At 44.1% G+C, this 12001-nt stretch overlaps 2 protein-coding genes across 5 annotated transcripts in view; both read right to left on the reverse strand.

The window, feature by feature from the left end:
- The window catches only part of LOC123765718 (transmembrane protein 169), a 22199-nt gene extending 16651 nt beyond the window's left edge, over positions 1-5548 (reverse strand). The window contains exons 1-2 of one of the 4 annotated variants that reach the window (XM_045754418.2): positions 5241-5548; positions 714-802 (exon numbers count right to left, since the gene is read on the reverse strand). In XM_045754418.2, coding sequence (XP_045610374.1) covers positions 714-752 — 39 coding nt within the window. In that variant the 5' untranslated portion in view covers positions 753-802; positions 5241-5548. Of the gene's footprint in view, positions 1-713; positions 803-4329; positions 4462-5240 lie in introns of those variants that run through there. The other 3 variants (XM_045754419.2, XM_069337190.1, XM_069337191.1) reach the window with 3 other exon arrangements.
- LOC123765901 (proline-rich protein HaeIII subfamily 1-like) lies at positions 792-8243 on the reverse strand. Its single transcript, XM_045754766.2, has 2 exons — positions 7616-8243; positions 792-853 (listed from the first exon to the last, which is right to left on the reverse strand). The coding sequence occupies exons 1-2, from the start codon at positions 8241-8243 to the stop codon at positions 792-794; spliced, it is 690 nt and encodes a 229-aa protein (XP_045610722.2).
- Positions 8244-12001: the final 3758 nt, after the last annotated feature.

Here is a 12001-nt window from a genome sequence, read left to right on the forward strand (position 1 = left end):
GCTACAAGATGACCTAAACAAACTGAAGGAATTGTCAAACAAATGGCTACTAAAGTTCAACCCAAGTAAGTGTAAGGTAATTAAATTAGGGGGAGGAAATATTAGGCTAGACACTTGATACTGAATGGGAGATGAAGTCCTTCACGAAACAATAAAGGAATAAATGGTGCCACATGGTACAGATGACGAGCAACCCTAAAACCCACGCGAAGTGAGAGCAGGTTCGGGAGGAATATCCACAGAACCACCGAACCTGCAAGGAATTTCCAAGGATTAAAGTTGAACCCAAGCAGAACCATCATGCCAGATCTAAAAATAAGCCAACACACCCTGGGCAACGCAGCTGTAAGGCTGACCTCGGCGCACTGACAGAAGTGCATGAACTACCAGTGCGCCCCGCCAGCCAAAGTTGCACCTGCCCCAGGAATGTTCTGAGATGCCAGACTTCACCCTGTGGTGGCCCTTGTGGTGGGCGTGGGCCACCACAAGCGAGGAGGACCTATAAGTGAGTGACTCCTAAACACTACAGAGAAGGTTACCCTGGCAATGTAAGGACAACATTAGGGAGCACACAGGGAGACTAACCCAGTACACACACAGGTCCAAGCATATTCAAAACTTGGCTCACTTGTTGTGTGCATGTCTGCAAAACCAAATGCTAATGCAACTAAGAAACTACTGAGGGGCCAGCCTAGAAAAGGTAAGTATCCCACCTGTGCAGATGATAAGATTTTGTTGCCCTGCGCTTCCATCTTGGGTAAGTCAGCAAAGGAGATGCCACCTCTGCCAACTCATCTACCTGCTGAACCAAAATAAAAAGCATAAGAGTTAACATCATTGGTTCCAAAAGCAACTGTTGAGAAAAAATGTGAAAACAGGAATTAAGTGTGGATAGTAGATTCAGATTCAGATTCAGATGTTTATTCAGGTAAGGTATATACATACAAGTGATGTTACATTAATGGATTGATATATAGATAGAGCTAGTACATACAATGCCTAAAGCCACTATTACGCAATGCGTTTCGGGCAAGAAAAACATTAATATCTAGAACTTAATACTAATTGAGCATAAAGAATAAAAGGTGTTGAGAACAAATACAAATAAAGATAAAAAAAAGGGGGAACATGACTGAAAAAGCAGCACAAATACAATAGGTTGACAAACAGTGTTGATTAAAAAAAAAAAAAAAAAAAAAAAAATAACAGACATGGGTTGACAATAGAGGAGTGAGGTAGATTACAGGGAATTTATTAGGTAGTGTTTAGTTTTTATCTTAAACTGGTTGAGAGAGGTACAGTCTTTAACATGGTTGGGAAGGTCATTCCACATTCTGGGCCCCTTGATTTGCAGAGCATTTCTAGTTTGATTAAGACGTACTCTAGGAATATCAAAACTGTATTTATTTCTGGTGTGGTGCTCATGGGTTCTGTTACAACCTTCTATGAAGCTTTTAAGATCAGGATTGGCATTATAGTTTAGCGTTTTATATATGTATAATACACATGAGAGAATGTGCAGTGACTTAATATCTAACATATTAAGAGATTTGAGTAGGGGTACCGAGTGATGTCTGGGGCCAGAGTTGGATATTTTTCTAATAGCGGCTTTGTGTTGGGTAATTAGAGGACGTAAGTGATTTTGGGTAGTAGAACCCCAAGCACAAATACCATAGTTGAGATAAGGATAGATAAGGGAGTAATAGAGAGTCACCAGGGCAGGGCGTGGTACATAATATCTGATCTTAGAAAGAATGCCCACAGTTTTTGAAACTTTTTTTGATATATTTAGAATGTGTCCCTGGAAATTCAGCTTGTGGTCAATGAGAATGCCAAGGAATTTGCCATCTAATTTGTTACAAATTTGGGTATTGTTTATTTTGAGATTTATAAGACTAGAGGATTTATTGCCAAACAGAATATAGAAGGTTTTGTCAATGTTAAGGGTGAGTTTGTTGGCAGTTAGCCAAAGATGGACTTTATTTAGCTCAGTATTTACTGTGGCATTTAGAGCAAGAGGGTCAGGACTGGAGTAAATGAAGGTTGTGTCGTCAGCAAATAGAATTGGTTTGAGGTGTTGGGAGGCATTTGGAAGGTCATTAATGTAGATGAGAAAGAGGAGAGGGCCAAGTATGCTGCCCTGAGGAACACCAATGTTGATGGGTAGGGTGGGAGAAATTGTATTATTCACAGAAACATATTGGAGCCTGTCAGTAAGGTAGGACTCGAGGTATTGTAGGGAGTGTCCTCTGACTCCATAATGATGTAATTTAAGAAGAAGGTTATGGTGGTTGACAGTATCAAAAGCTTTACGCAGGTCCACAAATAACCCAACAGGGAACTCCTTTTTATCAAGAGCTGTATGAATCGAGTTAAGCATACTAATAAGTGCATCGTTAGTGCTTTTTTTGGGTCTGAAGCCATATTGGCAAGGGCTAAGTATATTGAGTTTGGCTAGATATGAGTAAAGCTGCTTGTATATAAGTTTTTCAAAAATTTTTGACAAGTTTGGCAGGATTGATATAGGTCTGTAGTTGTTAACATCTGTGGGGTCACCACATTTGTGGACAGGCGTTACTCTCGCTTTTTTTAGAATATCTGGAAAGGTTTGGAGTTCAAGTGACTTGTTGAAGAGCAAAGCAATAGCAGGGGCTAAAGATCTGGAGGCTTTTTTGTAAATTAAAGTTGGTATCTCCTCAAGGGCACCAGACTTGGTTTTAAGGGAAAGGATTATCTCATTGACGTCAGTGGAGTTAATAGGCTTTAGGTACAGAGACTGTGGATAGTTACCTGTAAGATAGTCCTTAATGTCAGTACTGGAAGATGGAATATCATTTGCAAGGGATGAACCAATGGAAGAGAAGAACCTATTGAACTCAATAGCAGAATCAGAGGCTGAAAGCTGACCATCGTTATTAGACAGGAGAGTCGGTTTGTTATTTAAAGATTTCTTTGATCCCAATATTTGTGAAATTGTGCTCCAAGTTTGTTTAATGTTGCTCTTTATTTGAGTAAATTTATCTTCGTAGTATTTAGTTTTGGCTCGTCTAATTATCTTAGATAGCAATAATGAGTAATTCTTTGAGAATTCTTTGGAGACAATTCCTAACCTATACTTCTTCTCAAGGTCGTGTTTTTTGTTAATGGATTTCAGTATTCCCTTTGTAAGCCAAGGATTGTTAAGCCTTTTGCTTGTGACTTGTTTTGTAAGCCTAGGACAGTGGGTGTTATAAAGGCTAAGAGTTGTTTGTAGAAAAGATTGCACTGCTAGGTTGATGTCCCCTATGTTACCTAACTCGGACTCCCAGTTGACATTATCAGCAGCAGTTATAAAATTGTTTATAGCAGTTTCATTGTGCAGCCTAAATCTTAACTCCCTTGTTTCTAGAGGTGGTTTGCTAATGTTAGTTAAGAGAAATGTGGGGTAGTGGTCTGTAGTGCTATCGGTGATTATACCTGAAGTAAGCGGAGAGGTTATGTTGGTCCAGATGTGATCTAGAGTCGTGGCAGTGCTATCAGTGATTCTAGTAGGTCTAGTGATTAAGGGTATGAGGAGGCAGGAATTCATACAGTTGAGGAAGCTAACAGCAGTAGGGTGTTCTGGCTCGCAGAGGTCAATATTAAAGTCCCCTGCGATAATTAGGTGGTTTTTGTTCAGTCTGTTATCAAGTATTAGATTTCTAAGGTTTGAGTTGAATACAGACACATCAGTGTTGGGAATTCTATAGACTGCACCCACAGACAGGACAGACTCGGCACCCTTGACTCTGAAGCTGGCGAAGATATACTCCCCATAGCAGTCTCTAGTTCTAATTTCTTTTAAGCATGTTAGTTCATGGTGGTAGTAAAGAGCAGTGCCACCACCTCTCTGAAGTTGACGACAGTTGTGAATTGCTGAGTAGTTAGGCATGTTAAAGAGTTGAGTAGTATCCTCTTTCAACCATGTTTCAGTAAGTATAATAAAAGAGAAGAGAAGAGTACTATACTTTGCTCCTGTGACCTATTATAGGCACTGCAAAATGAGATGGGTGTGGGGGGTGCAGAATAAATGAACAAAATCAAATCGTCACCTCCTAAAGTAATGCTTACTTTTACCAATTACATTATTTCTCATTTTTTGGTTACCCATTCTATTTCTTACCCCTTTTTACTTTTATTGCTGTACCCATTTACAGCCTTCCTTTATAGTTCTCATTATTATTCTTTTACTTTTGTTTACACTGGTTAATGGTCATCAGTAGAGTATTATTCAATTATCACTCCTTATCCTTTATGAAGGTAGTTACCCACTTGTTTAATTAACATGTAATAAATTACTGTATCATTTACCTGCCTTCCATTGAGCCCAGAAATAAATTATGTTTGTTGTGGTACAAAAAAAAATAAGGTGTATGTTTTTTTTAACATTCCTGATAAGCAATTTGTCGAGGCCAAATTTTCGGGTAACTCAAAGGGAGGTTGGGCCTCACATGAATTGGAATAGAGTGAAGACAGTATTGAGTCCCAAAATACACTCCAGCAGTCACACTGCAGGAGTGTGTTTTGCATATGCCATCAAGATGGTGACTATAAACTTTATTCACCAACCCAGAGTTTACAGAATGCATGACATTAACATCTCCTGGGGGTCAGAGTGTGTGACCTCCCAGGGATCAGTGTGTGTGTGTGTGACCTCCCAGGGATCAGTGTGTGTGTGTGTGTGTGACCTCCCGGGGGTCAGAGTGTGTGACCTCCCAGGGATCAGTGTGTGTGTGTGTGTGACCTCCCGGGGGTCAGAGTGTGTGACCTCCCAGGGATCAGTGTGTGTGTGTGTGTGACCTCCCGGGGGTCAGAGTGTGTGACCTCCCGGGGGTCAGAGTGTGTGACCTCCCGGGGGTCAGAGTGTGTGACCTCCCGGGAGTCAGAGTGTGTGTGTGTGTGTGAATAATTATCCAGCGCATGTTCCCACAGGTGTAGCCAGAGGTCAACTGGCTGGCAACTGGCAACTCCAAGCATGTCAACTATCAATACTTCGGCCACAAGCTAACGTTTTCCCCCGATAGACAATGTATAGTCGAGATAATTATTGTTTTTAGTTTTACCCACAAGGTAATGCCAGGCCATATGCGGCCTTTAAATTAACAACAACATTGAAGACCTCAGCTGCTGAACCAAAACAGTGCGGCTCTGAAACTTTACTCAAAGCGCTACGATACAAAGTTATAATAACAATAGTAGACACACGGTAGAGCTACACTTACTGTTGTGTAAGTGTGTGTTTCAGTGTTGTGGTTGTAATTGTTGTAGTTAGCGTGTGTGTAGTGAGAGGTCCATTTCAGCGCCGCCAGCAGACGCCTCTCTCACGCCCGTCATAACAATCTCTTGAAACACTATAGTCCTTCCTCCATCATACTCAACATATAATTATAAGACGTCCAGCAGAAGCAGTCTGATCTGTATTTAAAGTTTTATTACAATTTTGTCAACGATAAATTGTTGATAATTGAATCTCAATTAAAGTGTAATATGAGAGAAACCAAAATCAGTGGAGCATCTCTCAAACGTCACTGGGAGTGGGTCCGGGATGCTTATTAAAGCAGTATTATTATAAAAATAATACTACTAATAATAATCAAAATAATAATAATGAGAGAAAGAAGACAATAAGAAGAGTGAATGAATGAATTAAGCAATATTCCCATAACGTCAGCACAAAATACACAAATGATCAAGAGAAAGCGCCAAGCCATTACGTCTATAGTTTAGTTCATTTATTATGCACCCCATACCTATCTTGTGGGCGGTAGTGGAAAGGGTTACAGAGGCTAAAGCACTAATAATTCATTGTGTCGGGGGACAGGAAGCCAGGGTGTATTCATACACGTTTGGCTTTTATCGAGGTCCCCTCCCCCTTCCAAGGCCGAATTACTGACCCCGCCCAGGATGCCACCCCACAACAAGCTAACTAAACTCCTGAGTACCTACTTACTGCTAGGTGAACAGATGCATTAGGTGAAAGGAAATGTGCCCAATCATTTCGCCCGGGATTCTAACCCGGAATACTCGAGTGTGCGATTGACCCACTTGGAAGGGGTCAGGATAAGGATTTGTGATGGGACGGGGGGGAAAAGTATGGTGCCCAACCACTTGGACGGTCGGGGATTGAACGCCGACCTGCATGAAGCGAGACCGTTGCTCTACCGTCCAGCCCAAGTGGTAACCGGATACTCAAAGGACTTCCAATAGCTGTAGTATACATGAACTTTGCTAAAGCTTAAGATACAATACCGTATGAAAGGCTGACAAGGAAAGTACAAGCACATGGAATAAAGGGTAGAATAATAGAAGGGATAAAACAATGGTTAAAACAATGGATAAAATAATGGTTAAAACAATGGATACCAATGGTTAAAACAATGGATACCAATGGTTAAAACATAGTAAACAGAGTGTGGTTCTAAACGAAAACGAATCTGACTGGAGAAATGTGGTGAGTGAGGTACCGCAAGGTTCCATCTTGGGCGCCAACCCTTTATTGGCATATATACGTCATGCAGTGATATACATGAAAAAATTCACAGAGAAATCACATTAAAGTGATATATCAATGAACAAATGCACAGAATGCAGGCGAGGAGTCACAATAACGTGGCTGAAGTATGTTGACCAGACCACACACTAGAAAGTGGTCTTCAGTCTTCGTGGTGTAGTGGTAAGACACTCGCCTGGCGTTCCGCGAGCGCTATGTCATGGGTTCGTATCCTGGCCGGGGAGGATTTACAGGGCACAATTCCTTAACTGTAGCCTCTGTTTAATGCAACAGTAAAATGTGTACTTGGATGAAAAAACGATTCTTCGCGGCGGGGATCGTATTCCAGGGACCTGCCCGAAACGCTACGCGTACTAGTGGCTGTACAAGAATGTAACAACTCTTGTATATATCTCAAAAAAAAAAAAAAAGTGAAGGGACGACGACGTTTCGACTTGAGAATGATCCAAGACGGACCGAAACGTCGTCGTCCCTTCACCTTCTAGTGTGTGGTCTGGTCAACAAATGCACAGAAGCCTTGATAAAGGTTCGAACCTATGTACTGGGTGTTCCCAGACGCGCTCTAGTCAAATTCAAGTTCAAGAATGTTTATTGAGGCAAGAAAAATACCTCTCAAAGGGATAGAGTAGCTTAGGCTCTTTCTACCCCCCCCCAGATCACGCTCTAGTAGACTGCGCCGCGACATAGTAAAAGAGGTAGTCCCTCTGTCATAGCAACACCCCCTGTGTCACAACAACACTCCCTGTGTCACAGCAACACTCCCTGTGTCACAGCAACACTCCCTGTGTCACAGCAACACTCCCTGTGTCACAGCAACACTCCCTGTGTCACAGCAACACTCCCTGTGTCACAGCAACACTCCCTGTGTCACAGCAACACTCCCTGTGTCATAGCAACACTCCCTGTGTCACAGCAACACTCCTTGTGTCACAGCAACACTCCCCGTGTCACAGCAACACTCCCCGTGTCACAGCAATAGGAAGGAAGGAAGTAGCAGCAGCTCCCGGTGTCTAAATCTGGATGTGGGGCAGCTTGAGCGCATATTAGTAAAAGACATAACAATGTGTGTACAGAATCGCCTCTCACCTGAGGCGAGAGGCGACGTAATAGTCTTTCTCAATGAAACGGATGTGGCCTGAGGTGGGTCGCTGGAGGTGGGTCGCTGGAGGTGGGTCGCTGGAGGTGGGTCGCTGGAGGTGGGTCCCTGGAGGTGGGTCGCTGGAGGTGGGTCCCTGGAGGTGGGTCGCTGGAGGTGGGTCGCTGGAGGTGGGTCGCTGGAGGTGGGTCGCTGGAGGTGGGTCACTGGAGGTGGGTCCCTGGAGGTGGGTCGCTGGAGGTGGGTCCCTGGAGGTGGGTCGCTGGAGGTGGGTCCCTGGAGGTGGGTCGCTGGAGGTGGGTCGCTGGAGGTGGGTCGCTGGAGGTGGGTCGCTGGAGGTGGGTCACTGGAGGTGGGTCCCTGGAGGTGGGTCGCTGGAGGTGGGTCCCTGGAGGTGGGTCGCTGGAGGTGGGACGCTGGAGGTGGGTCGCTGGAGGTGGGTCGCTGGAGGTGGGTCGCTGGAGGTGGGTCGCTGGAGGTGGGTCCCTGGAGGTGGGTCGCTGGAGGTGGGTCGCTGGAGGTGGGTCGCTGGAGGTGGGTCGCTGGAGGTGGGTCGCTGGAGGTGGGTCGCTGGAGGTGGGTCGCTGGAGGTGGGTCGCTAATGGTGGTAGCCCCCATGCTATCAGTTGCTCACTAACACCAATTTTGTTATTAATTTTTATTAATTTTTAGTTTTATTTAATTCCTGCACACCGCCCCCTCCCCATCCAGTGAGCAGCGGTGGATAGGTTACAATCACTCATTTACTACCTACAGTTAGCAAACTGGGGATATTTGGCTAAGACTTCTAGCAGCAGATAATTGTTAATGAAATATTTACACATATCTTGAACATTTGTTATAGAATTGTCTCTGAATTCACGTATCTCTTTGCACTTCATCACATAGTGACGGAGGGTGTGCGAATAATTTTGTTGACACAGTTTACATTGGGTCTCTACCCTTCAGACTGAACTATTTGCCTCGCTTCTTGCACTGAAATGTGTACAAGTCTCCAAACTTGATACATTAATTGTGACTCTTTATCATTCTTAATGACTCTCAACTCTTTAAGACATAACTGTAACGTGCTCGTGTCTGAGGCTAGACACAAATACAACAAAATTATTAATGATGGTAATATAGTCCATTTCATCTACTCATCTAATTGTACTCACCTTATTGTGCTTGCGGGGGTTGAGCTCTGGCTCTTTGGTCCCGCCTCTCAACCGTCAATCAACAGGTGTACAGGTTCCTGAGCCTATTGGGCTCTATCATATCTACACTTGAAACTGTGTATGGAGTCAGCCTCCACCACATCACTTCCTAATGCATTCCATTTGTCAACCACTCTGACACTAAAAAAGTTCTTTCTAATATCTCTGTGGCTCATTTGGGCACTCAGTTTCCATCTGTGTCCCCTAGTGCGTGTGCCCCTTGTGTTAAACAGCCTGTCTTTATCAACCCCGTCGATTCCCTTGAGAATCTTGAATGTGGTGATCATGTCCCCCCTAACTCTTCTGTCTTCCAACGAAGTGAGGTTTAATTCCCATAGTCTCTCCTCGTAGCTCATACCTCTCAGCTCGGGTACTAGTCTGGTGGCAAACCTTTGAATCTTTTCCAGTTTAGTCTTATGCTTGACTAGATATGGACTCCATGCTGGAGCCGCATACTCCAGGATTGGTCTGACATATGTGGTATATAATGTTCTGAAAGATTCCTTACACAAGTTTCTAAAGGCCGTTCTTATGTTAGCCAACCTGGCATATGCTGCTGATGTTATCCTCTTGATATGAGCTTCAGGGGACAGGTCTGGCGTGATATCAACTTTCTGTGTGTGTGTGTGTGTGTGTGTGTGTGTGTGTGTGTGTGTGTGTGTGTGTGTGTGTGTGTGTGTGTGTGTGTGTGTGTGTGTGTGTGTGTGTGTGTGTGTGTGTGTGTGTGTGTGTATTTCTACTTGTATTTACTATTTGTACCTGCAAGATCGAACTGTTAGCTCTTGGACCCCGCCTTTCTAACTGTTGATTGCGTAATATACTTACTCCCGACCTATTTTCCCGCTGTCATATCTACTAGATATGTGTCTCCCGCAGACACGCACACATATCCCCAGGATACAATGCACAAAAACCTGTCTGACTCCAAGATACAGTACCTATTTACTTTTAGATGAACAGGCGCATCAGGTGAAATAAACTTTACCCATTTGTTTCTGCCTCGACCGGGAACGGAGCCCGGCCGCCCCCCGTTGATAAGGACTTGGACTCCAGAACGCTATCCACTCGGCCACGAGGACCTGTACCTTTGTAGGTGTGGTACACAAATGTACACTTTGGGAGTTACCCCTGTGGTAATTTGTGTCTTTGGAGGAGGGTGGGGGTCGGGGTGGTGCGTGGAGAGGGGGGTTTAAGGAGGGGGAGGTCATGGGGGGGTGTTGAGAGGGGGGCAAAGGGAGGGGAGGTTGAGAGTATATAAGAGTGATCGCTGTGGTCGTCTGTTAGTTCCTCTGGGTAGTGTGGCCGCCATGCTGCTCTTACTGACCAAGGTGGTGAGGGCTCCTGCCGGAAGTGTTTGTTGTGTCTGGTGGTCTTGATATTACAGTATATGTAGAAAGTGTCATAGAGGAGGAGGGGTTACCCGACCGCGTCCGGGTCTCTCTCACTCTCTCTCTCTCTCTCTCCCTCCTTCCCTCCTCTCTCTTTCCTTTTCCTTTATCTCTCCTCTCCTCCCCTTTCTCCTTCCCTCTTCCCCGTTTTCTCTCTCTCATATATATAACGACGGAGTAACTTCACACAGTTGGCAGGGGACTCAGTCCCGCTCCTGTGCCAGGTAAGTCCACTACGGGCTCACCATAGCCCGTGCTACTTGCAAGTTTTTGTTCAGTCGCTGAATCTAAAAAACATTCACACTCTACGGACGCCACATTCCAGATTTCATCCCAGAAACATTTCAGACCTCATGACAATCGCTCGGGGATGTCGGGTTACACGCCATGTTTCTTAAAGCATTTAACCTAGGCCTACCCTGTCTAGCCTATGTCCGTCGCGTACCACACACCATTCACCCTACAAATTTGGGCGAGGCTAGCCCCAAGCATCTGGCCTCCAACTGGAGAATCCCGTGGGCGGTGGTGTAAAGGATTACAGATTTTCCTGAAATATTATATTTGTCAAAATTTCTTTATTTTGGAATGAGAAAGCTTTCCATTACATTATTTATGATTTTTTTTCTAGTCTAACATAGAAGTTCGATCAGTACAACCCTGCCTAACTGTTAACATAACCCAACTTAATTAAGTCACCTAATATAGTGTATTAATAATGTTAGGAAAGAGCCAATTTGGAAAGAAATGTTTGTAAATAGCGAAAATCGCTCTGCGTGTTACGTTAGGTAAGTCCTGTTATGTTAGGTAAGTCCTGTTATGTTAGGTAAGTCCTGTTATGTTAGGTAAGTCCTGTTATGTTAGGTAAGTCCTGTTACACTAGGTAAGTCATGTTACACTAAGTCATATCACACGCACTAAGTCATGCTACAATTGCTAAGCCTTATTATGCTTCCTAAGTCACGTTACACTCACCTAACTTTATCATGGTGACTTGGTGAGATCGTGTTTGCTTGTGTTCAGGCTTCCCGTTGTCGGGGACAGGAAGCCTTCTTTGGCTTATAGCTAGGTCCTTCTGGGCAAACGACTGACCTTTCCGAAGGATGCAACACCCACAACAGTTGCCTGGCTCCAGGCTATACCTATCTACTGCTAGGTGACCAGGTGCATCAGGTAAAAGGAAACATTCCCGGGGACTATATTTCGCCGCGAGCCGACTGCACTACACAAGTAAGTTATGTCTAGTTAAATGTGTTCACTTAGTTATGTCATGTTCACGAATCAACTTAATTGTGTCCAGTTAGTCTGGAACAGTTTTCAAGTTAGGGTCAGAATGATATCATTCACCTGCAGTGAACAGTCTCACGGTTGATTACTGCTGGAAATTGAATTGAAACTGAAATAAGTTTATTGAGGTAAAATACACATAAAGGGATGAGGCAGCTCAAGCTATTCTCATCCCGTTCAGTACATCGTGTTAATACATACATAGACACACATCACAAACAATAAACGTATTACCAAACATTCTGAGAGATAAACATATACGAGTCAACAAACACACACACTTAGGTATGAACAACATTGGCCGAAATGTTGCGTTGCAATCATCGGACACAATTGGGAGCGCTGCGGAACTCTTCACTATGACCACCCAGCCACTCAGAACATGTCTCAACAACGCTCATTGCTTATGTATTACGAAAATGTATAGCCGCAAGGTTTAAGGCCGTTGGCTGCGGCGGCGGCGGTGTGTTGCGATGGTGGCGTAATGGTTGGCTGTGTCGCCGGCAGG

The sequence above is a fragment of the Procambarus clarkii genome, chromosome 37, assembly GCF_040958095.1.
Source record: "Procambarus clarkii isolate CNS0578487 chromosome 37, FALCON_Pclarkii_2.0, whole genome shotgun sequence".
Taxonomy (NCBI): Eukaryota; Metazoa; Arthropoda; class Malacostraca; order Decapoda; family Cambaridae; genus Procambarus; species Procambarus clarkii.